Below are 27,811 nucleotides of genomic sequence, written 5' to 3' on the forward strand. Positions count from 1 at the left end.
TATCAAAAGTTCACTTCCAGAAGAAAAACAGTGAGGTAAAATGCAGTATAGCACAGCTGGCAAAAACTCGCTGTACAACAGAGGTACTGAACTGCTGGAAACAGGTTTTGTACTGATTGTGTACCTGCATGAAGCTGCAAGAGACAAAACAAACCTCGAGAAATTCATACCGATTAGGAAAATCAAACAGCAGGACAGAGAAACGTGAAACGAAAAAGGAAGATAACATTCTTTAAATATTCTGAAAAATTAAACATTTCTAAATAGGAAATAAGCTGACTCCTATCTAAGAAGGACATGACACCTAACAGAGGCCACTATAGAGAATCCATGCTCCTTTGACAAAATATCGCACTGTGACTTCAATTTCAGAATAAAGAGAGTTCACAGCAAACAAAGGTCTACTATGATTCTAAGCTACAAACACTGGATTTTGGATGCAAAAAGATCTTAATTAAGGTTAATTAAAGACAGAGGTAGCAGAAATGCTGATGATGCTTTCTGGAGACACTAGACCACCTCAAAGTCAGGGTTGCTAATACATTTCTTTGGGAAAAGGTATTAAGTGATGAAGAGGGAAAATTCACACAAAATGTCTTCAGGATCAGGAAGTGAATCCAGGATACACTCCAACTGTCTTGCCAGTTTTGATTCTTCTACTGAAGACAGATTTGCTCCTGCTGTTTCCAATTGCAACAGCAAATAACAGAAATATGGCAGGCTGCTAATATACACATTTGACGGCTAATAACATTGCGGCACAGTATGGGGAAGCAATTGCTCTGAAGTCTCTGTTGACTCATAGAACAGTAGCAGAATTAATGAAGTTTTGGGATGCCCAAAGATAGTTACAAACTTGCGAACTATATTTAATTGCATCAGATGAAAGCGAAGTGTGTCACTCTAAAGATCAAAACCTAGAATTTAAGATCTTCAAACAAATAGGCCGGTGGGTTGTTTTAATCAGAATGTAGAATGTAATAAATCATTTCATAAAAGTAGATCAAAGATATTGGATCAGTCGTTACCATAGTATTTTTGGGACTGACTATTGATGATAGCCAATCAAGAACACAGCCACCATAAAGCTATTTACTCAAATCATCTGTATAAGTTTTTGAAAATGTAAGAGTCAAAAGAGGATGAAATGTATTTTTGTGTTAATGAGACTCTTCTGAGTAAGACTTCCTGCTAAAAAAGAACTACAAAAAATAATCTTATAAAACCAGGTTGAAGAATAAAAGGATAAAGTGTTAGAACAGTAACACCATTGCAAAGCCAAATAAGAAACCAAATAGTGAAAGCAAAGAGCAGGAAAGCTACCTATTTTAATGCATCAACATGCACATAACTGTGTTTGAACTTTTTTTCTGTGTGGAGGTGAACTGTGAGATTTGGCATCCACCTTGACCACATCAAAAGAAGAAGAGTGTCAATTCCCACAGACAGCATCTTGTGAGTAAACAGTTTTCTCCAGTGTCTCAGACTCAGAAGAGTGCAAGTTACCCTTGGCAGCTGCTACATTCCAGTGAATGATGGACTTCATCCCTCAACTTTGTAGTAGAAGGTCATATATAAGTCACTGAAGATCAGAGACATAGCTGCCTGAGGAAACTAGTTCAGTCAACTCATGAAGGTGTAAAAGGTGCACAGTATTTGCACCGGAGGTGGTTATATCTCCTGTAGGCACATGTTAACTATGGGGTATTTACCTATCTACCAGCTGGATCACAAAGTTTATGGTCTATTAACAAGAAAACAATTCATCTTACATCTTCTCCTTTTTTTTAGTGAAACACCACACTGGGAATAATAAATAAACAAATTTAAAATTATTCTTTAGGCTCGAAAAGAATGACTGTTCCACCGAATCCATCTACTAGCTAAGTTAGTAATGGCACAAACTTTTACAACAAGCCTGAGAAAATACACAAAATGGGTAAGAGCTTACTGGGTGTCCTCTCTGTCTTTGAGGGAAGTATATAGAATGCAGTGAAGAAGCGGCAGGCTGATAAACTAGATCTAAAACCAAATTATTTACAACACAGGGGTACTAAACTGGGATCAAGTAGTATGAGAGAGAGTAGAAGAGCTGCTAAACTTGTTTTCTTTGCTTCAGAGTCAAGCTGGCACTTGTAGGAGACCAGAGGAATGGTTGACTGGGTCAAAACAACGAGGTGGGAAGCAACGGGGGAAGAGGGGGAGCTCTGAGTAGGTGGGCCATGCACTGCTCCCCCTGCCCCCTTGAGTCTTCTCACACTGTGTTGCGCAGTGACTTTAGGAAGTCAGCCACCCATCCACATGGTAACAGGGGCAGTCGACCGCATGGACCCACCAGGAACACTCTGGGTCTGTGCAAACACACCCATGAGACTTCAGTTCTGAAATCAGCATCAACTCACCTGGGGAAGGGCCCCAGCAGACCAGAACAGATAAAAGGATGGTGACACATGCATGTGGCAGTAGGGTCTACCCTGATAAGGCCCAGAATTTGATCAGAGAATGCAAACAATGCAAGCTATCTGTGATGAGTTACCAGTGGTGTCATAGTAATGTTTTTGGTGTTGAATTATGCTAAAACCAGCCTGGTTCACCATATTCCAAACACAAATCCTGCTTTTTAAAGTTGGATGTGACAGATAAGCTGGTAGTTGGCCTGTAAATTTGCGACTAGCAGTCAATCACTTTTATACTATAAAAGTCCAGTCCCCTTTCATAGAGTCAGGTTCTTCTAACATAACTCTTCTTGGGTGTATGTGCAGAGATTCCTCCCTCAGGCTGTGGATGCCCCCCAAGGATATTCCTCGAAGTTGAGCGAAAGAGATCTCCCCACAAGCGCTGGTATGGTTGAGTTACATTAAATCTCTACTTTATAATTATTTCATTTTGCTACCCTTAATTTAATTTCTTCAAGAATGGCTTCAATATAGAGTGCTGTCCTATCTTATACTATACTACTAGTAGTTTTAGCATTTATATGGTATAGTAAATAATTCTGGTTAAGATCTTTGTCTGATCATTTGTAATAATAAATGATTCATTTTATATAAACATTCTTGGTTTGCCATCATTAAAACCTGCAGGACAAAAGTGGTTCCATCACACTTCTATAATTCCTTCAATTTAAACCACTGACAAAATCCAAAGCTAAGGTTGGATACTTTCTGCACCTCATGATTCAACAGCAGGGTTTCTGGATTTAAAAGCTGCTTGAGACTACACTGCATCCTAGGGTGGTGATAACCTACCTTCCTCTCTCTCCTCTTACCTTCTTCTCCTCAAAATATATTGTAAGCCAGACCAAAAGGTTCCAGTAGATGCCTTGTTAAGTACCTTGTTGTGTCTCGATGAGTTAAAGATTACCAAGTTTAAGTCTGTCAAGTGCCTTAATCAGTCAGAACGTTCTACAGTTTGCAAGTAAAAGTTGTTATTGAACCTCCTGAGAATTTTGTTGTTTCTCCCATGCACCGCCTGGAGTAAATCCAACCACCTTCCCCTAAACCTGTCAAGCAGACAGGGGCATCACAGCACTGTTACTCAATAAAAAAACCTAAGAGTAGTAAAAAGTATATGTTACGACAAATTACAGAGTCTCCAAAACCATCTTTAAGCTTCCAGTAGCCTCTGAATTGTTCCATTAATCACTTCAATATATTTCATGTATTGTATAAAACAAAATCAACCGCATATCAGACATGCAATTCTGTCATTTCAATTTTATACTTCAGTGGTTGAAGAGTGTGTACCTCTGAGCCACATTTAGGACATGTAAAATACATATCAAATAAGTAGTTACTTTTAATACAGTAGTAACAAAAAACATGTGGACAGCCTATGGTATGAGGCATGGTAGGCCATTCCCCACACAGCGAACATTCCCTGCAGTGGCTTGCTAATGTGTTTTCACTATTGGAAAGACCTGCAATAGGTAAACAGCAAGAAGAAATTTTAAGTTTCAGTTTCTGTACATTAATAAGTGGCAGTAGATAAATCAGAAATTCAGCAAAGCCATGCCATAAGAGCTCCCTGTTCATGTATTCAAATCCTACCTGACGAACACTTTGCGGCTTGCAAAAAACTGACCTAATTCCTAGAATGCGTTCTGTAAGTGTTGCAAATGTTCCTTTCCGAAGAAAAATCAGAAAATTTAGAACTCCACAAAGTTTTAGAAGTCCAGTTCCAAAGCTAATATAGCTCTTAATTTTGGAGAAAGATTGTTGTTGACGATTGCTAAATAAATCATAACATCTTTCTTCCAACCATCTTCCACCAACAGTGAAAATAAGATACCATAACTTTTGTTGTTTGCTCAGAGGTTGGTATTTCTCTGTCTGAGATAAGTTATTCTTGTACTGAATATTCAGAATACCCTGTCCCACAGTTGCATTCTTGGAATAGATAGTGAATCTCCATAATATAAGACATAAAAATGCTTTTACTTCTGGTTCAAAGTGAGCCAACACCCCTGGTTTAAATCCATGAAAACAGTTGGTAAACTGGGACCACACGAGTTGTTCCAGGGCTTTGTTTAGTTCAAGAGCATCAAGTTGACTTATTCTGAGCACAGGATTCACGCCCTTTTCATTTCCAGTGCTGGAGGCCATTTCTTCAGAGAAAAAACTTTCTAGGAATAAAACACAAATAGATTTCAGTGTAATGGAGCATTTCTTATTTCTCTTTTTATTAAAGATAACAAAATTGTAATATACCAGCAGTAAATAAATATATTCAGAATGCTATTATTTGTTATTAATGTTACAAATCCTTTCAAGAAGCTTTGCATTAATAGTAAGAAATTTCAACTCAAAAGAAATTATATTTGACTATTTCTCATAAACAATATTTGGATTTGGTTACAGAGAAGCATTCAACATCTAGATATTTAGAAAAATCCACCAATTTAGTATTTTGCGGTATACACTTAAAAAAAATATTGCAGGGCATAACTGTAATATTCAACTGGACATTAAAATAGATCAGAAAGAACTGTAAAATTTTACGGTGTTGTATGGAAGAACTGGGAAAAGGAACATCCTATTAACTAAAAATCTAGAAAAGATTAGTGGGGAGGACAGAAAATATACTAACATGAACACTTCAGCAGCTGCATCTGAAAGTATAATCTTAGAAATACTAACAAATTCAGGATTTACTTTTTTAAAAGTGTTTCCTTTAAATGTTATTGTATCTGGAATTCTGTGACTAAGCAAATAAATTCATCCAACTGCAATAGCAAAATACAGATAACACCTGTTACACTCCAGATTTTAAGCCACAAGCTGCCCAGAGTAGCTACATTTATTTAAGACTTTTTAAAAGCCTTTTGGTTTGTTATTACCTCGAGTTCATGTCCGGAGAAAACGCTACTACGCTTTCATTAAGAGAATTTCTTTTAATTTAGTGATAGAAATAAGACATTTTGGCAAAACGTTTTACAGGAGTAAAATACAACCAAGAAAAGCATTTCACTAAAACACTTGACACAGAGATCTAGTTTACAGAAAACCCCTTTAAACTTCTCCTTCCTCATTAGCAGGCAAAACAGGGCTGAAAGTAGCACAAGGCCACCTCCTCTGGACAAACAGCTTTGGGGTTCATTGCATCAACTCAGACAGGTCAAAAAGTCAGCATACAAAGGCTGTACACCCAAGCCTGTCTCACTCACACTGTTCTGTAGCAGGAACCAAAGCACAGGAAACATTTTTCAGTACTACTCAAATAACTTCACTCCTCTACTTTATGATCAAAGGGTCAATTCAACCCCTACTAGATCTTACTGTATCACTTCAAGAGCTTGAGTGCTAACGATTATCCATCCTTCTACCCCTATCTTACCGCACTACCATTTTAGGAACCAGAGCCTCTTATCACCATTTGCTCTGGAACCTGTCACTCTGGTTTAGTGTTATTAACTCATAACCCCTAAAAGTCTAATGTCTTCTTCATTTTCTCTTCTACTCATTTCGCTCTGTTCAACTTGTTCCAGTGTTCTATACAATTCCAAAAACACAAAATCTCCTTTAAAAATCCTAAAGTTACTCGAAAGGGACATCTTATCAAACAACTTCCTTGATCCATCTACTAAGACGATTTTCCAACATCAGTTCAACCACCTTTTCCGGCTGTGTTCCATTATCCCACGTGCCGTGAGAAATTTCTGTTGCAGATTGTTCTTAAGTAAGGTAGACTAAACCTGTAGAGATTTTTCCCCCCATTATAACCATATTTTCTAAAGAAACCTGAGCAAGTGAGGAATGGGTCATCAGGAACTTTCTGAAACCCAAGGAAAAAGTGTCAAATACATAGGATTATGATGGATCATGAAATACATGAGAAAGTCAATGGACCCTTATAGGCTGGGAGCCTCTATGACTGTATACCCACTTTGAAAAAAGGATGCAAGGATTCTGGTAGACAGAAAGCTGAACACAAGTCACCAGTGCATCCTTGCAGTGTATTAGTATGGGTATAGCCAGTAGACTGGAGGATGTGCTTATCACCCTCCACTTGGCATTGCTGAGTCTACACCTGGGATAATACCTCCAGTTTTGCCTCATTTCTATCAATAGTACAAAAGAAATGTCAGCAAACTGAAGAGCCAAGTCACTAATACCTGATATTAGCCCCAAGACCTGATATATGAGAAGAGCTTGATTGTTCAACTTGAAGATAAGGCATCTAAGAAGTGATCTATGAGTAATCTTCCACTACCTAAGAGCTGCAGTGAAGATTAAGTCAAACTTTTCTGTGAGATGAAGTAAAAGAAAGAGAGACAACTGTGTGTTAAGTCACTACACAAGAAATTCCAATTGGACATAAGGAATTGTCAAATCCTTGCTGTTTTAACTCTCTTATTTTGAATAGTTTAAAACCTAAGAACTCAGAATCATAGACCCAGTAATGAAAGAGACAAGTATCAACACTCAAGTATATGATAAACTCTATGTGTGATTAACTTATTCATCATCATCATGGCCAGTCTTCGCGAACGAAGATTTGGGAAAGGTCTTTACCCTTCGAGCCTGTGCAGTGGATGTTTTAGGTGAGACACAGTGTGTGCTGAGCTGAGCCCACCCTTTAATCCTAAAGTTCATCTGCTGGGGTCGAGCAAGCTTGGACAGTGGCAGTGAGGTCCTCAGGACGTAGGTTTGTTTAGAGTGACCTTCTCTTAGATGGATGGCCTTACAGGGCTGAAGAGCTCCATCTGCCCAGAGGAGTTCCCTGACTGGGAATCAAACCCGGGCCGCGGCAGTGAGAGTGTCGCATCCTAACCACTAGACCACCAGGGGTCCGATTAACTTATTATATAAATACATTTTAAGACAGAATAGTAAAGACAAGACTACTACTTGGAAAGGTTCTCTGTTGATTTTATATTGTCGCAGATATTGCATAGAAAAAAACTGAATGGTCTCCCAGAAAAAAAAAACAAACAAACAAAAAACTAATATGATTCTTTCTTAAATAACCTATATTTTGTTTGTTTTGAATTTTTTTTAACTAAACAAACAGTTGTACAGTACATTGTGAAACAAAAATAACGATTGTATATCACTAGGGAAAGAGGAATTTCTGCTGCTATATATTAGTGTTGTTACTGAGCATTGTACAAATTATGAATTAATATATTTTATTTGGAAACATGTTATTGACAGAAATCTATCAATAGTAATGTGAGTATTGTCAACAGCCTGTCAATATTAATGTAATTATAATTAAGGTGATAACATGGATTTTAGCTATAATACCAAGTAACATCTCCTGCATTGCTGCTATCAATATAAGCATTATTATTGACCTCTTCTGGAACTATCAGTATGAGATGTATTACTATCATGGATATCTGTCAATGCATTCTGCCTACAAAAATTCTACATTTAAATTTACAGGTCTGTAAACTTTGCCTGCAGAAATATACAAATCCAAGTAACCTCTTGGGTGCCATTTTTTCCACAGGACTATTCCATTGTGGATAAGTAATCAAGGGGTTTCTACTATCTCAGAACTATTGCAATTGCATTTCCTGCTTTTCTAGCATAATCATTAAAAGAAAAATGAACCTATACGCAAAAGCCTCAAAATAACTTTATGATTTGTAAAAACACTTTTTGGGAAACCAAATAAAAATATATTTACTAAATGACAAAAATAACTTTGTTCCTTACTGCTCCAATTCTTTTAGATGATCTCTTCCGTGCAGCCAAAACATGTATTCGGAGCATTATACTTCTGCAGGGATGGAATAGACCACAAGTGACTACCAAATCCTAACTCAGCACAAACACAGGCTCAGGAATATATTTACAGGTGTTTAACTACCAAGAAAGCTAATTCCACAGTTTTTCTAAGTCGTTTATTCTCCAGTGTTTTATCACTCTAATAATTACAAAGAATCTTTTTCTCATGTTCAATCTAAAGCATCTTTATTACAAAGGAGGATGTTTTTCATTCCACAGTAACGACAGAGAAGAATTTCCATTTTGTTGCACCTTCTCAAGAGCAAAAAGCAGCAAGGCATGCGAGGTAGCCAACTACGCACAGAGGATTTGCCAAACTAGACAACATCCTCTTTCCTACAAGATGCCTGGTATGATCCTCCAGAAAAACCAAACCAAACAAAAAATCCAAACAAACCCCACAAATAAACAACTTTACTCTTTTCCAGCAGCATTATTAGAATTTACCTTGAGGTCTAGTATATCTTCTTATCTTTTTCTGTCACTTTTCTCTCTGAATAATTATTTCCTGTTTTCGATTCATGTATTTGAGTTTATCCTGTTAAATGCAGTGCTTCATACTCGCCTGCATTGCTTTTCATCTTGTTGATTTTCAATATTTTCTGCAAACCCATCAAGAGTTTTTTGGATTCATACCTTATGTTGAAAACAAAGTACAAAAATAAACAAACAAATTTTAAACCCCTCTCTGGTTACTATCCTGAGTAACATTTCTAAGTATGTGTTCTCTCCATCATCCAACTCATTAATGCCTTTTCATCTTGACAGGGAACTACAGATAATTACTCAGTAGAGGCAACTTTTCAACGTGATGCTGATAATATCAGCATGTAATGGAGATAGCATTGATATTACATTTCCTTAGTTTGTCTATGTAGGGAAAAAGACTTTGTTAAAATCAAGCTGTATTTTACTTAAAGTTTTCCTCTTCCTAAACTCGTGATCCTTTTTAAGAGGAGAAACAGACTGAGGTTTCTTACCAACAGGTCTCATCAAATCATACTGGCTGTTTTACAATCTCTCTTCTACCCATTATTAGATACAAATTAATTGCTAAACTATTTACTCCTAAACCTTTATCTGTAATCAAAACTGACAGCTTCAATAGTTCTCTTAACAGAAGAATAAACAGGTACAAAAACAGGCATGTACAAACCCATTTTGCTGGCTATTTTCACCCTCTGGGATATTAAATAAATAAATAAAATCAGTGGTGCCTAATTCCTCAATCATTCTAGGATGAATTTTATTAGGATTTGCCACTTGAGCACATCTATATTAAGATTCCTTAGGCTATTCTTTCTGTGCTTTGGTTCCACTCTTATTTCCTGTATAAGATTAATTTTATGAAAGGAGTAGGTCACAATATATCTCTTTTACAATTTCTGAAGTAAAGAATCAGTCTTTGAAAGTCTGTTACTTGTTCTCCTTTCTTATTTAATAACATCTAGGTAATGGACCTATCCCTTTGTGCCTCCTCTTACTCAGACTTTTGGATCCTTTCACTGATTCTTTTCTTGTGCTTTGTAAACTGAAACTTATTTTGTTATTCAGAGTCATCAATTTTATTCTTACATTCCTATGCTATTTGTTTATATCCATCATTAATCATGTTGTATTTTTGCCTGGACAACTCTTTTGATTTCCAGGCCATGGAAAAATTCCTGATATATAAAGTGTCTTTAACATTAATTATTACTATTTTAGTTTATTATACAAAGTATCTCAACACAAAGAAACAACCGGACAACTTTTTAGCCTTTTCAACAGACTAGATTCTGTCCAGTCCCAGCATTGAGATCTATGGTTCAGGTATGGGGAAGGAGCATGTAGAGTGGACATGCCAGGAATCATACCCCCTCTGGAGATAACACTAACACACAGTTCCTTTTCTCTTCAGGAGCTACAATGCACTTGGCATTATGCATTCAGTGTTGCCATACTGGGTGTGTGAGACAGCTCAAGAGCAAGTCATGCCCTTGGTCTACTATCCCTCCTTTTATGTTCATAAAGTTACAGTATCCAGAGACAGCAAACGAAGACTACCTTTCCACCCACCACAAGAATGCTGAGATTTTTTTTAATGTGGGGTGTTTTTTAATTGGCTTGGAGGTTTGGGTTTGGTTTTTTGTTTTTTTTTCTGGTGAAAATGTATACCATTGAACTGTTCTTTTCAGGTACTTTCAGTGGCAAAGGATATTTTAGATGTCAATTTAAAATCAATAAATTTTAAAGATGAGAAATCAAACAATATGTATTCAGTTAACTTTAAAATCTTCCTTAACACCAACTCTCATAGCACAGAACATGGACCCCAGCTGCTCAAAGCCTCATGTCTTACCACTAATTCTCATCTCGTTCTTGCTTATCAAGTGTGGAGAGAAATATCCTCAGATCAAAGTCTAATTGGGAGCCCCAACTGTGTTGTCTCTTAATCACTGTAAAATTAACTTATCGCTATATCATTACCTCAAATAACCTTACAAAAGATTGATTTTGTATTACTGTCTGGATTTCTATATACTTCAGCCAAATACCTATCATTTTCTAAAGAACATAAATTGATTCTTTAACCATTTGGAATAACTACTAACACTAACTGAAAACCCATAGCATATTGCAATCACAGAAACTATTATTTATTTCTTACATTCCTGGAAGAAAGGACTATTTCTTAAAATAGACAAAGTCAAGGAAAACACTGAATGACTGTGTAACAAATCAATCCAACAGATAAAATTAAGATTTTCATTATGAAGATTGAGTGAGCAGCTACTAACAAATTCCAAAATCCTAAATGCTACAATTACATTTAGTGTCCAAAGATCAAGTACAAGACAAAGATGCATTTAAATCACAGACTGCTTTTCCAACTTTAACTCAGTAAACTTAGATTCCATAAAATGAGGTACAAGAGATTAACCAATGCTGAATGCCTGGAGACAGCAAAAAAACATAATGGTAGCTCATTGGTTTACCTTCCATAAATTACCCTCCGAAGTCAAAATATTAGGGCTTCAAGTTACAAGATCATAACCGGCTCAGAAGAGCCAGAATTGATACAACAGTATGAAGAGCAGTAGGAAAGTGCTGCGCTGTTAGAAGTTGTATATCAGTCGTTTCTGTCAGCATTTGATGCAAAATGAAAATCCCGTCAGTGTAATACTTCAGTAAATGCCACCAACCTAGACTATTATTGGTCACCATTAAAGATACTCTGAACGCTAAGAGTTCTTATGGACTTCAGAAAAATTTGTCATCAGTCCACACTCATAAAAGACAGATTATTAGATGCAAACAACCAGATCTGATAGACTAATTACCACATAACTAATATTTAAAATACTACCTTTTAAAATTTGTGGTGTTGAATTCAAGGCTACAAAAGCTCTAAGTACATTTGTATTCCTCACAGCATAGAAGCCAGAGATAGCATCATCCTACCACTTTTCGGATATAGCCCTAATTTTCATTTATTGGAATAAATAGGAAGATAAGCATGTAACAAATTAATGTTCAATCACTCTACTTCTTAATCCTATATCCTACTTCTCTTCTTCCCCCATCTTATTTCCTCTCTTTTGTAACCCCTCTCTTAGTACATCAAATTACAAATTCATCTGTAAAGGGATGTGTCAGTTCCACTTATAAATTCCCATTCTCTGCTATACTAAATGAAATCCTGTTGTTCTTTTTAATTAATCAGTGATAAACACCCAAAAGCTTAAAAAACCAGCTACATTGTAACCTGAGGCTTTCCAAAAAACATGGTTAAAAAAAATCCCTTGATCACCAAGATGTTGAGCAAAACATATGTCCAATACAAAACATTCACTGTTTTTATTTTGGAATTAGGTAATGGGAATTATCTGCAAGTGCCTTACCTTTACAATTGATGAATCAAAATGGTGAAGAGAGATTTGAAGTAGTTGTACAGTGACAACTATGATGGTTAACTGGGAAGGAACAGCCCCTTGTAAGGAAGTGGCAACATTTCTGACTAAAGCAGGAGGTATAGGAGCATGGGAAAAATGTGAATGCCTTATGCTACAAATGTAGATCTCAACTGCTGATGTGATCACCCAAAACGGGGAGATCCTTGCATTTGAAGACATTTTGGTTGTGATAACATTAAAGGTTCTGCTAAAAGGATGGATAACAAAATAATATTGCAATGCATGTATAAAAGTGAAAAGGACATAAAGCTCAGTATATGTGCCATCTTTTGTGTAAAGCAGGTGAAACATCATCTGGTGGCAGAGTTATGCAGCTCCATTTCTGAATGGTCCAAAGACACAACATGAATGCACAGATGTCAGCACATTGTGGGCAATTAAAGCCATAACTCCTCCTTTGCTGGTTACTGTTACTTACCTGGTCTTACACCTCCTGACATATATAACATCTGCTTTTCACAATTGTAAGGGCACTGTATCTCACATCGCCTTATTTGTCAAGCACAGCATCAATTCCAATTTTATGGATCTTCTCCATGCCCCTCCTTACCTTTCTTCCATTCAAAACTACCTAAAACCCAAACAAAATAAAGTAATCTAACTTAAATTTCCATTTCACAGCTGTGTCTCTGTTCTGCTCCTACCTGTCTGATCCCTATGAATGGATCAGCAGACAGGTATGGAGATGCCGGGATGAAGATTGAGTAGATATGTAGAAGGGATTCCAGAAGGAACACCTGCTCTATATCCTCTGATATAATTTACCACAGATGACAGAATCCTGAAATTTTGCATTAAACACCTTATGTTTATCATTTGTGAAACAGTCACTGCCCAGATTTTATTCCAACTTTCTTTCTTTTTACATACATATGCATACCAACTGTAGAGTCATGAATATTCAGTGATATGCAAGTGTAACAGTGCTGATCCAAGCACTGCACTAAAGGAACATAAGGCCTCTTAACTTCTTATTAGAAATACGTATTAGATGAGAATAGTAAAATCTGTCCTAAATGCCTAGCTAAGTCATAATTAACCCCTGTCCCCATCTGTACCAAAAGAAGGACTGTATGCAAAAACAATGTTGTTACAGACTGTATATGATACGCTAGAGCTAATACAGTTCTGCATCAATAAAAAGACAAGCCTGTTCACTGTAAGTTTTAAGTTTTGGCCTTATTCTATACAGCACAACTTATGAAAAATTGTATCTAATTATAATCAAGATCTCTCAACTGGTGTAAGGATAAAGAACAGTACTTTACCTGACATATATCTCAATTTATAGGTGCGTGTTCTATAGAAACATAAGGTGATGTAATTTTTAAAAGATACAACTGCTGTTTCCCGTTTTCCTTCTACTGTGTACTGTGTCCTTCTCTTACAGACTAGCACCAGCACTCATTTGACCCTCTCTTGAACTGTTCTTTCATGCTAAACTGGCAAAAAAACCACCTGTTTTAATTTATTTTTCTGCAGATGTAGTACACATATGGACTACCACAGAATCAGGTAAGATACATGCAGTACCAGTAAGAAGAGCAACAGGGTGAATAAAGACAGGTAATCATGAAACCAGCTGCCTTTAATCTCAGTATCATACTCTTACACCCACCACCAGCCAACAGCAAGATAGGAAACTAAACTTTATGATCCTTGTGGGTCCCTTCCAACTCAGAATATTCTGTGATTCTCTGAACACCGAGACAGTGGTGATAAGGACTGGTAGAGACAGAAATTTTAGAGACATTGTTCCCAGGCAGCTACTGACACAAACATAATGAATATTAGCAGTGTTCAATTCAACTTCTTCCTAAAGGCCGAAAATCTCCACAGGCCACCCCTGGCAGAGAAAGTAGGAAGTGCCCAGACCCAGTCAGAATCAACCTTGAATCAAGAGTTGTTCCAGTCGAAATTCCCTTCTCTTCCCAAATTGTGTATTTGTCCTCTTTTTCATCTCAAAATTTTTTCTCTCTTCTCATTTGCACCTTTTCTTAGTCTGAAAAATCTGAATTTAGTTTCCTTTTGAAAACAGTCTGAAATAACCTCAGACTTCCAAATTTCTTGTATTCCACCTCCAAACCAAAAAAAAACCAACAACTTACCACCATCTCTGAGAGAGGTATGTTACAAATAGACAGCATCCTTCCTGTTTTCCTTCTCCTGAAGATTTTTGTAAAGCTTAGATGTAAACTGACAATGCTTGTAGATGTAGATCAGCTGCATGGCTGCAGGAACCATTTAGCTCATCCAGGAAGCTACAGGACAAAGAGCCTGCTACCTTCTCTGTTTGCAAGCACAATCTGACAAATGAGACTGCAGTTTTTAGCACAACATATTGGCCCTTTTAAATTTTTTTTTCATTTGCTGCTTTTAACTTCACATAGAGTGCTGTAGAGTAGCTGGTGTTGAGACCAGGCTAGTTAGTTAAAAGGAAAGTCACACCCCTTCTCTGCCTCCTGGTCTATGTGAAAAAGTATATATTGTATTAGGTGTCAAAAGGAAAAAAACTAACCCTATCTTCACCCCCTCTCCATCCAGTAAAACACCAAACCAAACCAAAAACCCCAACAAAAACCCTGAAACAGCATAAGCAGCCTGCTTGAAAAGATGATCCTGAAGTAATCTGCTGCTGCAGTCCTAGAGATGTAACAAGGCGTAGGGTCTATCATCATTAACTGCAGCAGCAATACAGTGAGTGAAGTCTATTTCCATTTTAAGTCATAAGCAACTTATTATCATTTAGGTTGAAAATTTAAATTCACTCTCTACATGCTCTAAAAAACTGCATGAATTCAGATGTTTTTCCTGTAAAATTAACATTTGGAAAGCAGAACTTCCTACGGAGAAATTTACATTAGCATATTCCAATGAAAGACTGATTTTAATTGACAAAATTATTATCTTTTAATTGCACACATTGTATACAAGTGCAAATATATCCTTTTCACATTTTGTATCTTACAAGTTGTTCAGCTCTGTATATACTAAACAAATGTATCAGGCTAATATACTTGTAGAGATTTAAGTGTATTTATGATGTGAAGGATCAATACAGACTTTAAAATATTTATTGAGATTTAAAGAAAAATATGCCACTCTCAAAGCTTGCTGGCAAAGCAGTCTTTTATTTGCAGTCATTCTACAGTAGTATAGTGCAGTTTTCCTCTAAAAATTTCCTAACTCTGCCTGTTGCTGGTGGGTTGCCCAAATACTGCTTGTGTATTTACTGCAAGCTAAGAAGACAAAATAAAAATAAAAACGAAAAGAGATGACATTGGAGTTGACTGTTACTCCCTCCATTTAATTTTTTCATGTATGTGATAATAGGGGCAAGTAGGAAGGGATCAGTGTGTTTACTGTCAACTTATGAAGTCCAAGCCCTGCCTGCTCAAGCAGGGCTGTCTGGAGCAATTTGTACAGGACCATGTCCAGACAGTTTTTGAGTATCTTGAAGGAGGGGGATTCTACAATCTCCCTGGACAACTAGGGCTTGGTCACCCTCACAGTGAAAAACTGTTTCCTTATGATCAGGCAGAGCTTCCTGCATTTTGGCAAGTGCCTGCTGCCTCTGGTCATGTCACTGCCTGGGTCTGTCCTCTTTGCACCCTCTTTTCAGGTACTTATATAGATGAAGAAGATCCTGCCAAGCTTTTGTTTCTCCAGGCTGGACAGTTCCAGCACTCTCAGCCTTTCCTCACAGAAGTCCTGCCCCAGTTCCTTAATCAACCTTGTGGCCCTCTGTTGGACTCTCCAGGCCTCGCCTATACCAGGAAGCACAGAACAAAGTACTCCAGATGTGGCCTCACCACTGCTGAGGAGAGTGACAGGATTTTCAACCACCTCCCTTGATCTGCTGGCAACACTCCTTCTTATGCAGTCAAGGATACCATCAGCCTTCTATGCCACAGGGGCACACTGCTGGCTCATTCTGAACTTGGTGTCCACTAGGACCCCCAGGGACTTTTCTCCAAAGCTACTTCCCAGATGCTTGCCACCCAGTAGACACCAGGGCATAGAGCTAACCTTCCCCAGGTGCAGGAAGTCATTCTTCACATTTTTTTGTCATCAGCAAATTTGCTGAGAGTACACTTTACCCCACCATCTAGATCATTAATGAAGACGTTGAACAGGATTGAACTCAGTACCCAGAACCCTGGAGTACACTAGTTACTAGCCTCCAATTAGACTTCACATCACAGATCACCATCCTCCTTCTCCATCTCTTCTGCAAGTTTTATGTTGACCTTCACTGTTTGCTCACCCAGCCCACACTTCAGCAGCTTCTCCATGAGGATGTCACAGGAGACACTGCTGAAAACCTTACTGAAACAAGTATCTACTGCACTCCACTTGTCTACTAGGCCAGTCATTTCATAGTAGAACATTACCAGGTTAGTCAAGAATGGCTTCCCCTGGGTAAAGCTATGCTGGTTACTCCAGGTCACTTTCTTGTCTTTAATGTGTTTTAAAATGGTTTCCAGGATTAGCTGCTCCATCACCTTCCATCCTTCTGGGGTATTAAGGTGAAGCTGATCAGCCTGTAGTTCCCAGAGTACTCCTTGCCCTTCTGAAGACAGAAGCAACAGCACAATCTGACTAATGAGACTGCAGCTTTTCAGCACAACACACCGGCCTTTTAAAAATTTTTCCTCTAGTCTACAGGCATTTCTTCCAGTCTCCATGATCAACCAAATATTATCAAGAGTATCAGTGATATCAGCCAGCTCCCCCAGCACTCCATCATGCCCAGAACCTTATCTATGTCCAGTTTACTCAAGTATTCTCTGACCTAAATCTGTTCCATCAAGTGTACATCTTCCCTGCTCCGGACTCCTCCCTGCATTCTACAATTCCTGAAGGTCTTTGCTAGTATAGACAGAAACAAAGAAGGCCTTTAGTACCCCTCAGCCTTTTCCACATTCTGTGTTCATCAGAGCCCCTGTCCCATTCAGCCATGAGACCACATTTTCCATAGTCCTCCTGCTACTGATGTATTTACAGAAGCACTTCTTGTTGTCTTTGACATCCCTCACCAGATTCAACTCCAGGCAGACTTTGACTTTCCTAAGCATATCCGGAATGAATAAGAAATATATTACACTAGTTTCTGTCAGGGACCATACAGCTTAAAGGAAACATTGCTGAACTGCCACAAACATGATGAACTTCTTTGCTGAAAAAGTTATTACCTAGAGAGTCTTAAAAATACCCTCTCTGCCCATAAATTGTTAAAGTTTTCAGAAGCCAGGTATCAAAAATCATGTAATATATCTTACTCTTCAGTTAGATATTATTCCAGAACAAATTTATTGTTAATACATGAAGAACCTTTCTTATCAAATACACTGCTATCTTTTAATTTAAAAACTTATTCATATTTTTCTTATTATTATCATCTTATTTTTATTAGTATTATTATAGGAGCACACCATGCTTGCAAACTAATTTAATGAAATTGTATTTATGTCTAAAACTTACCAGTTAGTGTTAGCTGGACACAATTTATTTGGGTTTTGTTTTTTTTTTTAATCTTCCCAATTCCTGTTTTCACTGAATAAATGTAGAAATTGCAAGTGCAACAGTGCTGTAGGATTTTTTTAAATTTTTTTAACAGTAGGCCATTATAACCATATTAGAAATAAACCATATGCGTAATAAGGTACATTAATTATAATCTCAAATTGTTGACTGATTTTGTCTACTGTTCAATTTACTGCTAGTCTTCCTTCAGACAGCTGTCCATCTTTCTTTCCCTCTACTTTCTCTGAACCTCGTGGCTTTGAAACTACTTTCATATGTTTCAAAAAAGACATTCCCACTCTCTCACATTTTGAACATGTAATTAAATGGGGTTTTTCCCCCTAAAGACCATGTGCTTCATTACTATATCCAGATATATGTTAGCACTGGATTCAGACATCACTCCCTACACCTTGACGATTTATATATTGAAGAGTCACTTATTTTACAATATATTTTTGGTATTGATAATATATAGCCATAAACCTGTTTCCTTCCCAAATACTCCCTGGGTAGTGGTCTTTGGTGATTTTCAGGATTTTCTCTTTAGAAGACTATAAAAGATTGTTAAACAGAGATACATCTCTTTCCTGACTTAAATCACAACATTTGATGTCAAAGCCCAAATGAAGGTCGTTGGATTATTAAGCGCCAAAAACTACCTGAGTATAGGAATTACCTTTCCTACTCTGTTCTACGGAGGGTTCAATCAAGTCTTTATATACTATTAATACTTGCTTGCAAGTTTTAGTTGAATTTAATTTTGTCCATTACAGGAACATTTACTTCCTACATGTCCTGGATCACGCTAAGTATCAAAACCTTTCTCTGAGTCACTACATTTTCTAATGAAATTATACCTACAGTCTTGGGATGGGGAAATAATAGAAGAATCTAAAAGGAGAAAAACATCCAGAGCTGTCAAACAAATAAAAAATTTCCCTCCCAAATCTAAACATCCTCCTGCACAAAACAGACATTGCATATATCAAGCCTAATCCTTAATAATCTACCAACATGAACTGAGGCATACCATACCAGCTACTTGACAGCCTTTTAATAAGTGAGTAGATCCATAATGCATCTGAAGGCCCATTACCTAAGAAATTAAATTTTTTTAAAAATAGATTCAGAAGATGAAATTTTATATTTGTACTGCTATACTCAGAGTTCTAAGGGTAGCTCACTTAAGCATGAGCCAATTCAGATATAAATAACTTTGCTACTATTACTTTACAGTTTTTAACATTTCTAACAAAAGTAAAAGATATTTTTACACTCATAAAGAGTTTGTTTACTTAATTATACCAACATTAATGGGAATGGATTTTCTTCACTTGCTGAAAAAGACGACCTCAACAAATAAAAACCCACGAGTTTTAACTAAGGTAGATCTAGAAACTAAAAGGACTTAGAGGTAAAAGGCTAACCAAAGGGTTATTTCAGTTGCTGTGGTCCCAGATTAATGAAATTTCACAATGCTCTGTACTCAATAAAAACATACTCAATTCTTACCTTAAAAACTGCAAATATATATGCATAAGACCAGGGTTTTAACAACATTGATATACACACAAACTCTCACTTCTAAAAAGTCCTCAATACCCCACCTCTTTCAGCCTCCCTCAATACAATCCAGAATGGTAGGCAAGAAAGAGGACATAATATAACATCCTTGCAAAACATTCATAGTGAAGAGACTGAAACGTATTCCACTTTCCAATCCACAGACTGTCAATAACTTAATGATACAGAGAACACTTATAAGCATCAGGGTAATTAGAAGTGTAAATCATAGAACCATAAAGGTTGGAAGAGACCTTTAAGACCATCAAATCCAACCATCAACCCAGCACTGCCACTATCCCTAAACCACATCACCCAGTGCCAGATCCAGACACCTCTTAAACACTTTCAGGGATGGTGACCACCACCTCCCTGGGTAGCCCTATTCCAATACCTGACCACCCTAAGAATGCAAAACTTTTTTTCTAATATCTAATCTGAATCTCCCCTGTCTCAGCTTGAGAACATTTCCTCTTGTCCTCTCACTGTAGACACGGTAGGTAAGGCCGGCCTCCACCTCACTACAGCCTCATTTCAGGTGGTTGTGGAGAGCAGTGAGGTCCCCCTTGAGCCTCTTCTTGAGACTAAACAAACCCAGCTCCCTCAGCTGTTCCTTATAAGACACGTTTCCAGACCTTTCATAAGACTTGTTGCCCTTTGCTGGACACACTCTAGCACTTCAATGTCCTTTTTGCAGTGAGGGGCCCCCAACCGAACACAGTACTAGAGGTGTGGCCTCACCAGTGTCGAGTTTAGGGGCATGAAATGCATAAGCTATTAAAATTTTAAGACTTTTAAAAACAAAACATAATGCTGCTTTCTGAAGCATGTTTGCACAGGCAGATATAAACTTCTGACAATTGTCAGCAATAAAAATACCATCTGATTCACCCAGAAGAAGACAAATTATTTAAAAAACATTACTGTAACGTATAGGATAGCAAAATATTGGAGATTTTTTTTTTTCCTACAGAAAACTGAACTAGTTTACTCATGGTGTAATCTCTCACGTACACCACTGGCTCTTCTCCATGTACATCACCACAGACACAAGTGTTGAACTATTCTCTCCAAAGAAAGGGTTTCTGGAAAATACAACTTTTTAACTCCAAAGAAGTATTCTTACTAGCAACCAATGCTAGAGCACTAGCAACCAAAGTAGGTGTTCCAATAACTGACATGATCATCTATTTCTGTAGTAAATTCCAGAAAAACTAAAATATAAGTGTTAAATCCCTCCAATACTCTTGATTATGTGCCCTACTGGTCTATTCAATTTCTACCAAAAATTAAAAATGAAAAAAAACCAAACCTTTTAATGAGTTAACTTATACATGTTACAGGTATGAATTTAACTTCACAGCAAGTAACTGAAATGGATGACTTCATGTAGCATGAACAAACAAAAAATAAAAATCAGATGTGAATTTTTAATCCCCTTAACAGTTTATCTGCTACTCCAGTTAAGGTACCAGCAATGAAACTTTCAGCTGTTCTCCTACTAATCACTTTATTAGAAAACTAGTGATGGTGGACATCCAGAAACTGAAAAACAAGCTGCTGATGAATAGAAACGAAAGCAGAAAGATGAAAAAGAATCTGTAGAAGAAAGTACTAATAAAACATATCTTCATAAAGACTAAAAATAGTATTAGTCTTATAGACAAATAGCTCTCAACTCCTAGTCTAATATTGCAACTGTTGTTGAACTACACGTTAATAACAGCTCAAAAAAGTTTGACAAGAATTCACTAACTTCCAGTAAAATCAAATGGCAAAATATTTTGGAGTCAGATTTTACTACAAATTGGCCAGACAGTCTTTGACCTTAGTGAACACCTCCCTCCCACTGACAGGCGAAGATCACACAAAAAGCATACAGTGCTATGGTTTCTAGTATGGACAATGTCATAAGCAGAATTCAGCCCTCTGTCAAAACACACTGGCCATTCAGAATAAATCCACCTTCATTTTGTGGAAAACCAACGGTCTGTTACTTACAAGCTACACAAAACTGGATAAACAGAAAGTGGAAAGGTGCCACCCTCACCTTTAGCAGGCTTCCTACAGGAAACCTTGTCACCTATAACACGCAGTGATAGGAAAGAACCTTGGAGATTATAAACGCTTCACTCTCTCAACTGACATCAGAATAACAACTCAGACGAAAACACTCCTCTGACAAGATATTATACCTTCTCCTCTCTATGGAGCTTGTCCCCAGGTTCCGTCCTCTCTTCCCGCACGCCCGGGCCTAGCCAGAACCCTCGCCATCCCTCTGCTGCACCAGGAGCCGGAGCGCCAGCGGGACTCCCGGCAGGGAGGCGCACGGGGAGGGCAGGAGGCTGAACACAAGTTCCTACAGGTAGGCCCTGGAGCAGAGCCGGAGACTGACCCAGAGGGGCTGACCGCTCGGCACTGCCCCGGCCTGCCGGGCCGCGGGAGGAGCCTGACCGGGATCCGCCAAAGGCCGCGGCCACCGCCCAGCGCAGCCCCTCCGGCTCGTCCCGCCCCGCGCCCCGACTGACCTGCGCCGCCGCCGGGCTCTGCCTCTAGCCTGCCGGCGAAGCTCTGCGCGGACGGGGCCGCCCTGGGCAGTCTCCGCTCAGCCGCCCCGGCGCGGGGCAGAGGCCTCTCCCGGGCGGCGGTTCGGCCGCAGTGACCGCGGTGCCGCCCGCGCGGCTGCGCAGGAAGCGCTCGGAGACACCGGGACGGCGCGCGACAGGGGCTTCCCGCACGGCGGCCGTGCCGGGGCGGGGCGCGCGCCTGCCTGACTGACAGGCCGAGGAGCAAATCAGCGGCTCGGGGGAGAACAAACAGCCAATGGGAGCGGTAGGGGCGGGACGGCTCCAAGGCCGAGCGGGGCCGCCGGGCAGCTGGAGTGTCCGCGTGATGCGGGGCCTGCGGTGCCGGGTCAGGCGTCCCGGGGGAACCCGAGCTGCGGTTCCGCTGTCTGCAGTTCGGCGAGCGCCAGCAGGGGCTCCTGGTCGCCCACGGGGCCGTGGAGAGGCTCCGGCTCGGGGTGGGGTGGTCACCGGAAGTGGTGCGGGGAAGGCGAGGTCGAGCCGCTTGGAGCCGGGGCCAGCCCGAGGCACAGCCCGTGGGCGGCGAGGGGCCTGTGGAGGATTTACTGGCGGGAATCACAGGGCTGTGAGAGTAGATACTGAGCTGACTCTGGAGGAAATGTGGCAACGTCCTAAAAATACTGCGGGCGGGTATTTCCCCATCAGTAACACGCCAGCACCGTTGGTTGCGTGGCTGCTCGCTTTGTAACTGGCGTCAGTGTAAGCCAGGTTCTCCTGCTGAGAACGGGTTGAAAGTGTTTTGGGTGACTCGGAGCTATTATTTGGATGAATTGTACACCTTGGGGAAAACTGCATTGAAAAGTTGGCTATTAACAGTTCTAGAAAGCAAATTAAAGGGAACTCTATGAACAGGTTGATAGGAATTGACAATATTTATTAAACGTAGGGATTAAAAGATATTCAAATAGAGGTTTATTTATTTCCAAACTGTAACTATATTTAGTTGTGACATATTCACGAGCACAGATTCACAGGTGACTTTAAGAGTCACAGTTCCTCAGATACCTGGCTGAGGTTATCTGTGCTGAGGAGACTGGGAGCCCATAGGCATATGTTGATGGATTCTGTACTGGTTTTTTCTAACTCACAGACGAGAAATTAGATGGCGCTCTGGACTACTTGAGGTGCCCCAAAACGAAGTATAGGCCTTTATGAATATCAAGATCTTGAAAAAACACTTTTGCTCAGGATTTACATGTAATTTTTCATAATGTTAAAGCAAGACAGATGCCTAACTTTGTCAACAATGAGTGATTCCTCTTTTAGAAGACCTGTTTGAAGTGAATAAGGCTAATTCACTTGGCTGATTTCACAAAATGGGGATCAGGTCTTTTCTGTGAAAAATACATTTTAAGCAAAATCTTTTGAGCTAGGAAGGCACTTCAGTTTCACAAAAAGATGTTGCAGTGGAAAGCTTATGACCACTAATGAAGGAAAAACAATCACCCTCAAATGTTTAGGTAGTCTACTATATACACCAAGGTATCTGGGGTAATTTTTGCTTTGTTTTTAAAACAAAACCATGTAATGATTTATTTCTGCAGAGGAGTAATTAATTGAACCATGATATTAATTTATTATCATTTATTTATCATTGTGTATTTGAATTAGCAACAAAAACACTTCCTTGTACAGGACACTGGAGAGCTTATCAGCATCTAAAATCTTCTGAAGTGGGACCCTATGTTATGTGGGCATAGCAGAGAAAGGCAATAGAGAAGCTCAAGAGTAAAGCAATGTACTATTTCTTGGTGGGCTGATATTGTGACTGTCTCTGGGAGCTGTGATTTCTAGGTGGAAGCTTGCCTCTGTTTTGACTTGACACTGCAGGTGCAGCTGACTGTCTGTGTCTCGTGAGGTCTCTGAACAAAAGTTGCAATGCTAAGTTGTCAGTGTTTGGAACACTTGCAGACCCTGTAACAGGAAGTGTAATAGGGCAGTGCTGAACAAGTCTCACATACAGAATAAGAGTTTTGACATGAGTTCTGGAAGATGACTTTCAGAATAGTTCATGAGTAAGTCTTGATGAAGCCATTTTTCCTCATTTATTCTAGTTCCTGAAAGAAACAGCAAACAAATAGGAGTATTTAATATTTGAATTTTGTCCTCATTTTTTCATTTCTGTACTCATCTGACACATTTCTTCCTGCTGTTCCTTCTGCTCTGTTCATATGGAGATCATCTGGCCCTCATGCTGGTGAGAACTCTCTCTCTCCTCCAGGATTCAGTGTGGATGAAGACTGCAAATTCATTGCCAAACAGATCGGTTTCACAGACTTATCGTTTTCTAAACTGGAAAAGAGCATGCTTGCTTAAACTCCTCCAGTGATTAAAAAGGGAATTTTCAGATATGCTGAATGAAACTGAGAGTAAACTGAAGTTACCTTTCTCTTTGAAAAACTTTAAACACCCTTTACAACCTGCAAGCAGTACTTGAATTGTTGTGCTTTGCTGGTGATTCAATAATCAAAATGTTATTTGTAGTGTCTTTGTAGCAGGCTGCACGGATTAGGAATTCAGTCACTGCTATTAATATTCTTCCTGAAGTGGAAAACCACAACTAAGGGACTGAAATATGAAGAAAGAGTGGGGGATGGAAGAAAAATGAAAAGCTGCAGCATACCTTTGTCCAAGGTTTTCATTTGTGTCTAACCTTCTCTGTCATTTCTATCCTTCTAATTCTTTCAGGATATGATAGAAAAATGTCCTCTTTGACTACAGAAAAGCACTCTCAAATTTCTGTGCCACTACTTGAAACATGGTGATGCTTTTAATGCAGACATTTTCTGTGGCCTTAACTGCTCACAGGTCTGTACCAAAACCAAAGTAGCCACTGTGAATAGCTAGTAAGTACTGTTCATAAACATTTTTATAATGTTTGACCTTAAGAGTGACCTGAAGATTAATGGATATGTTGTATCAGTTTTAATGGGTCTCTTTTCTCTTGGATACACACATGTGACTCCCATTAGTCTTAATGGGAGTTATATGTGTGCCTAGAGGTTAGACAAGATCTCTAAAGGTGCTGTTATGCTCTGTTGTATTAACGATCTCATAATTGCTGAGGTGCTGCACCTTTGCATTGAAAGCAAACTAATTAAATTGGTCTAGTATAAGTTGGTATACTAACATACCCAGCACGTATGTGTGTTTTCCTGTGAGTCTCTCAGTACACAGAGATACAGGCCAAATCAAATGTGGAATTCAAATTTTATGTGTGACTTGACTTCCTTTGTAATTGTTCTTTGTAATTCAAAATGATTTCATGAGTTTGATTCCTAAGAAAGATGATTGTTCGTGTGAGTACAGGGGAAGGAGCTGAATGTGGTGTTTTATTTTATCATTAAAGGATGTAGTGAGAAAAGACTGAATTGATTCTTATTTTGATGTTGCAAATCATGCACTTTGAAAAAAGGCAGTTAAGTCTCAAGGATTAACCTGAAGCTTGATGTTGAATTTTAATTATGGCTTTGTTACTTGTTTCTTCCAAGTGCCTTTAGACTAAGCACTTCACCTTTCTTTGATTTCCAGGTATGTAAAATATCTACTTGCTTCTTAGTGTTGCAGACATAAATTAATATCTGTTCTATACTTTGGAATTTTAAAATTGGTGCATCCACCTGTATTCTGTTGGCATAATCATGACAGCACAGGAGGAGAAAAAATCATAGTATCTACCTGGTACAACTGAGTAGAAGTCCTGGTGATGATGCAGATCTGTCAAGAGAACTGATTCTGTTCCATAGTTTATGATGTATAAGACAGTGCATTGGTAATGAAAAAAATTTGGTATGTTTTTTGATGGAAAAGATTATACAGTAGGCAAATTGACATTGTATAGACATTTGACATTTTTATAGATCAAAATAATAATTAGAATCAGATAGTCACTGTGAAAATTTGTGTGTCTTATTCCCTGTCTCTGTGCATTTGAAAATCACCATGATGTAGTCTTCTTTGAAAATATAGATTTGAGGAAAGAATGAATCTTAATATTTATGTTCTGGAGGAAAAGAAGGGTTTATGTAGTAATCTTCACATTTAAAGTTGATCATTTTCTTTTTTTATTTTATCAGATAAGGGTATTACATAAATTCAATTTCACAATTTAGTTTTACTATTTATGAAGTATCAGACCCCATGGCATATTTTTGAGTGGTTTTTTTTTGTTAATATAATTATTTTATTTTTGCCCTTACGTGATTCTTACTTAGTAGAAAGTAGCAAATTTCATAGAATCACACAGAATCACAAAATCAGCTAGGTTGGAAAAGACCTCTGAGATCATCAAGTCCAACCTGTGACCCAACACCACCTTGTCAACTAGACCATGGCTCTAGGTGCCACATCCAATCTCTTCTTAAATACCTTCAGGGACAGTGAATCCACCACCTCCCTCCACAGCCTGGTCCAATGTCTGATCACTCTCTCCATAAAGAATTTCTTCGTAATGTCTGTCCTAAACCTCCCCTGGCGCATCTTAAAACTGCCCTCTTGTCCTACTGATAGCTGCCTGGGAGAAGATACCAGCCCCACCTGGCTACAACTTCCTTTCAGGTAGTTGTAGAGAGTGATAAGGTCTCCCTTGAGCCTCCTGTTCTCCAGGCTAAACATCCCCAGCTCCTCATAGGGCTTGTGTTACAGTCCCTTCACCAGCCTCATTGCCCTTTGGACCTGCTCCAGCACCTCAATATCCTTCCTGAACTAAAGGGCCCAGAACTGGACACAGTACTCAAGGTGCGGCCTAATTAGTGCCAAGTACAGGGGCAGAATCACTTCCTTGGTCCTGCTGGCCACACTGTTCCTGATCCAGGCCAGGATGCCATTGGCCTTCTTGGCCACCTCAGCACTCTGCTGGCTCCTGTTCAGCTTCATGTCAGTCAGAACCCCCAGGTCCCTTTCTACCTGGTCGCTCTCCAGCCACTCTGTCCCCAGCTTGTAGTTGGGGTTTTTGTGGCCAAAGTGGCACTTGGTCTTGTTAAGCATCGTACCATTGGATTCAGCCCATCTATCCATCTTGTCTAGGTCCCTCTGCAGAGCCCTCCTACCCTCCAGCAGATTGACACTCCCCCCACACTTGGTGTCATCTGCAAATTTGCTAATGGTGGACTCAATCCCCTCATCCAGTTCATCATTGAAGATATTAAACAGGACTGGGCCCAACACTGATCCCTGGGGGACACCACTAGTGACTGGCCACCAACTGGATGGAGAACCATTCACCACCACTCTGGACCTGGGCCTCCAGCCAGTTCTTAACCCAGCAGAGAGTGCCCCTGTCCAAGCTGTGGGCTTCCAGCTTTTCCAGAAGTATGGCATGGGAGATGGTATCAAAGGCTTTGCTGAAGTCCAGGTAAACTACATCCACAGCCTTCCCCTCATTCACCAGATGGGTCACCTGGTCATAAAAGGAGATCAGGTTGGTCAGACAGGACCTGCCCCTGTTAAATCCATACTGGCTGGCTCTGATCCCCTGTCTGTCTTATAGGTGCCATGTGATCGCACTGAAGATGATCTGTTCCATAACCTTGCCAGGCACTGAGGTCGGGCTGACCAGCCTGTAGTTTCCCAGGTCTTCCTTCCAGCCCTTCTTGTGGATGGCTGTCACACTGGCCAACTTCCATTCGTGTGGGACTTTCAATAGTGATCCAGGACTGTTGATAAATGACGGAGAGCAGCTTGATGAGCTCCCTCATCGCTCTGGGATGGATCCCGTCTGGTTCCACTGACTTATGAGGATCCAAGTGGCTCAGCAGGTCACTAACTTCCTCCTGGATTACAGGGGGGTTGTTCAGCTCCCCATCCTTGTCTACCAGCTCAGGAGGCCAGTTGTCCTGAGGATGACCTGTCTTGTTGAAAACTGAGGCAAACAAGGTGTTAAGTACTCAACCTTGTCTTTGGTAATTATGTTCCCCTTCATTTCACTGAGACTGTGATGGTA

At 39.3% G+C, this 27,811-nt stretch overlaps 1 protein-coding gene and 1 long non-coding RNA gene across 5 annotated transcripts; both read right to left on the reverse strand.

Annotated features, from left to right (window-relative positions):
• On the reverse strand, nucleotides 1-27,811 carry LOC113944912. Its single transcript, XR_003526884.1, has 4 exons — nucleotides 27,802-27,811; nucleotides 19,582-19,586; nucleotides 17,678-17,690; nucleotides 1-1,777 (listed from the first exon to the last, which is right to left on the reverse strand). It is a non-coding gene; the product is annotated as an uncharacterized LOC113944912 (long non-coding RNA).
• Nucleotides 3,540-21,952, reverse strand: PEX2 (peroxisomal biogenesis factor 2). Of its 4 annotated transcripts, none has more exons than XM_027638593.1 (3): nucleotides 21,814-21,952; nucleotides 12,744-12,764; nucleotides 3,540-4,624 (listed from the first exon to the last, which is right to left on the reverse strand). In XM_027638593.1, the coding sequence occupies exon 3, from the start codon at nucleotides 4,602-4,604 to the stop codon at nucleotides 3,690-3,692; it is 915 nt and encodes a 304-aa protein (XP_027494394.1). In that variant the 5' UTR covers nucleotides 4,605-4,624; nucleotides 12,744-12,764; nucleotides 21,814-21,952; the 3' UTR covers nucleotides 3,540-3,689. The 4 variants fall into 4 exon arrangements, with proteins under 4 accessions (XP_027494394.1, XP_027494393.1, XP_027494390.1 ...); XM_027638592.1 differs by lacking the exon at nucleotides 21,814-21,952 and adding an exon at nucleotides 21,481-21,742; XM_027638589.1 differs by lacking the exon at nucleotides 12,744-12,764 and having other exon boundaries at nucleotides 21,814-21,921.

This window comes from Corapipo altera, unplaced genomic scaffold (assembly GCF_003945725.1).
Source record: "Corapipo altera isolate COAL_440 unplaced genomic scaffold, ASM394572v1 49, whole genome shotgun sequence".
Lineage (NCBI taxonomy): Eukaryota > Metazoa > Chordata > Aves > Passeriformes > Pipridae > Corapipo > Corapipo altera.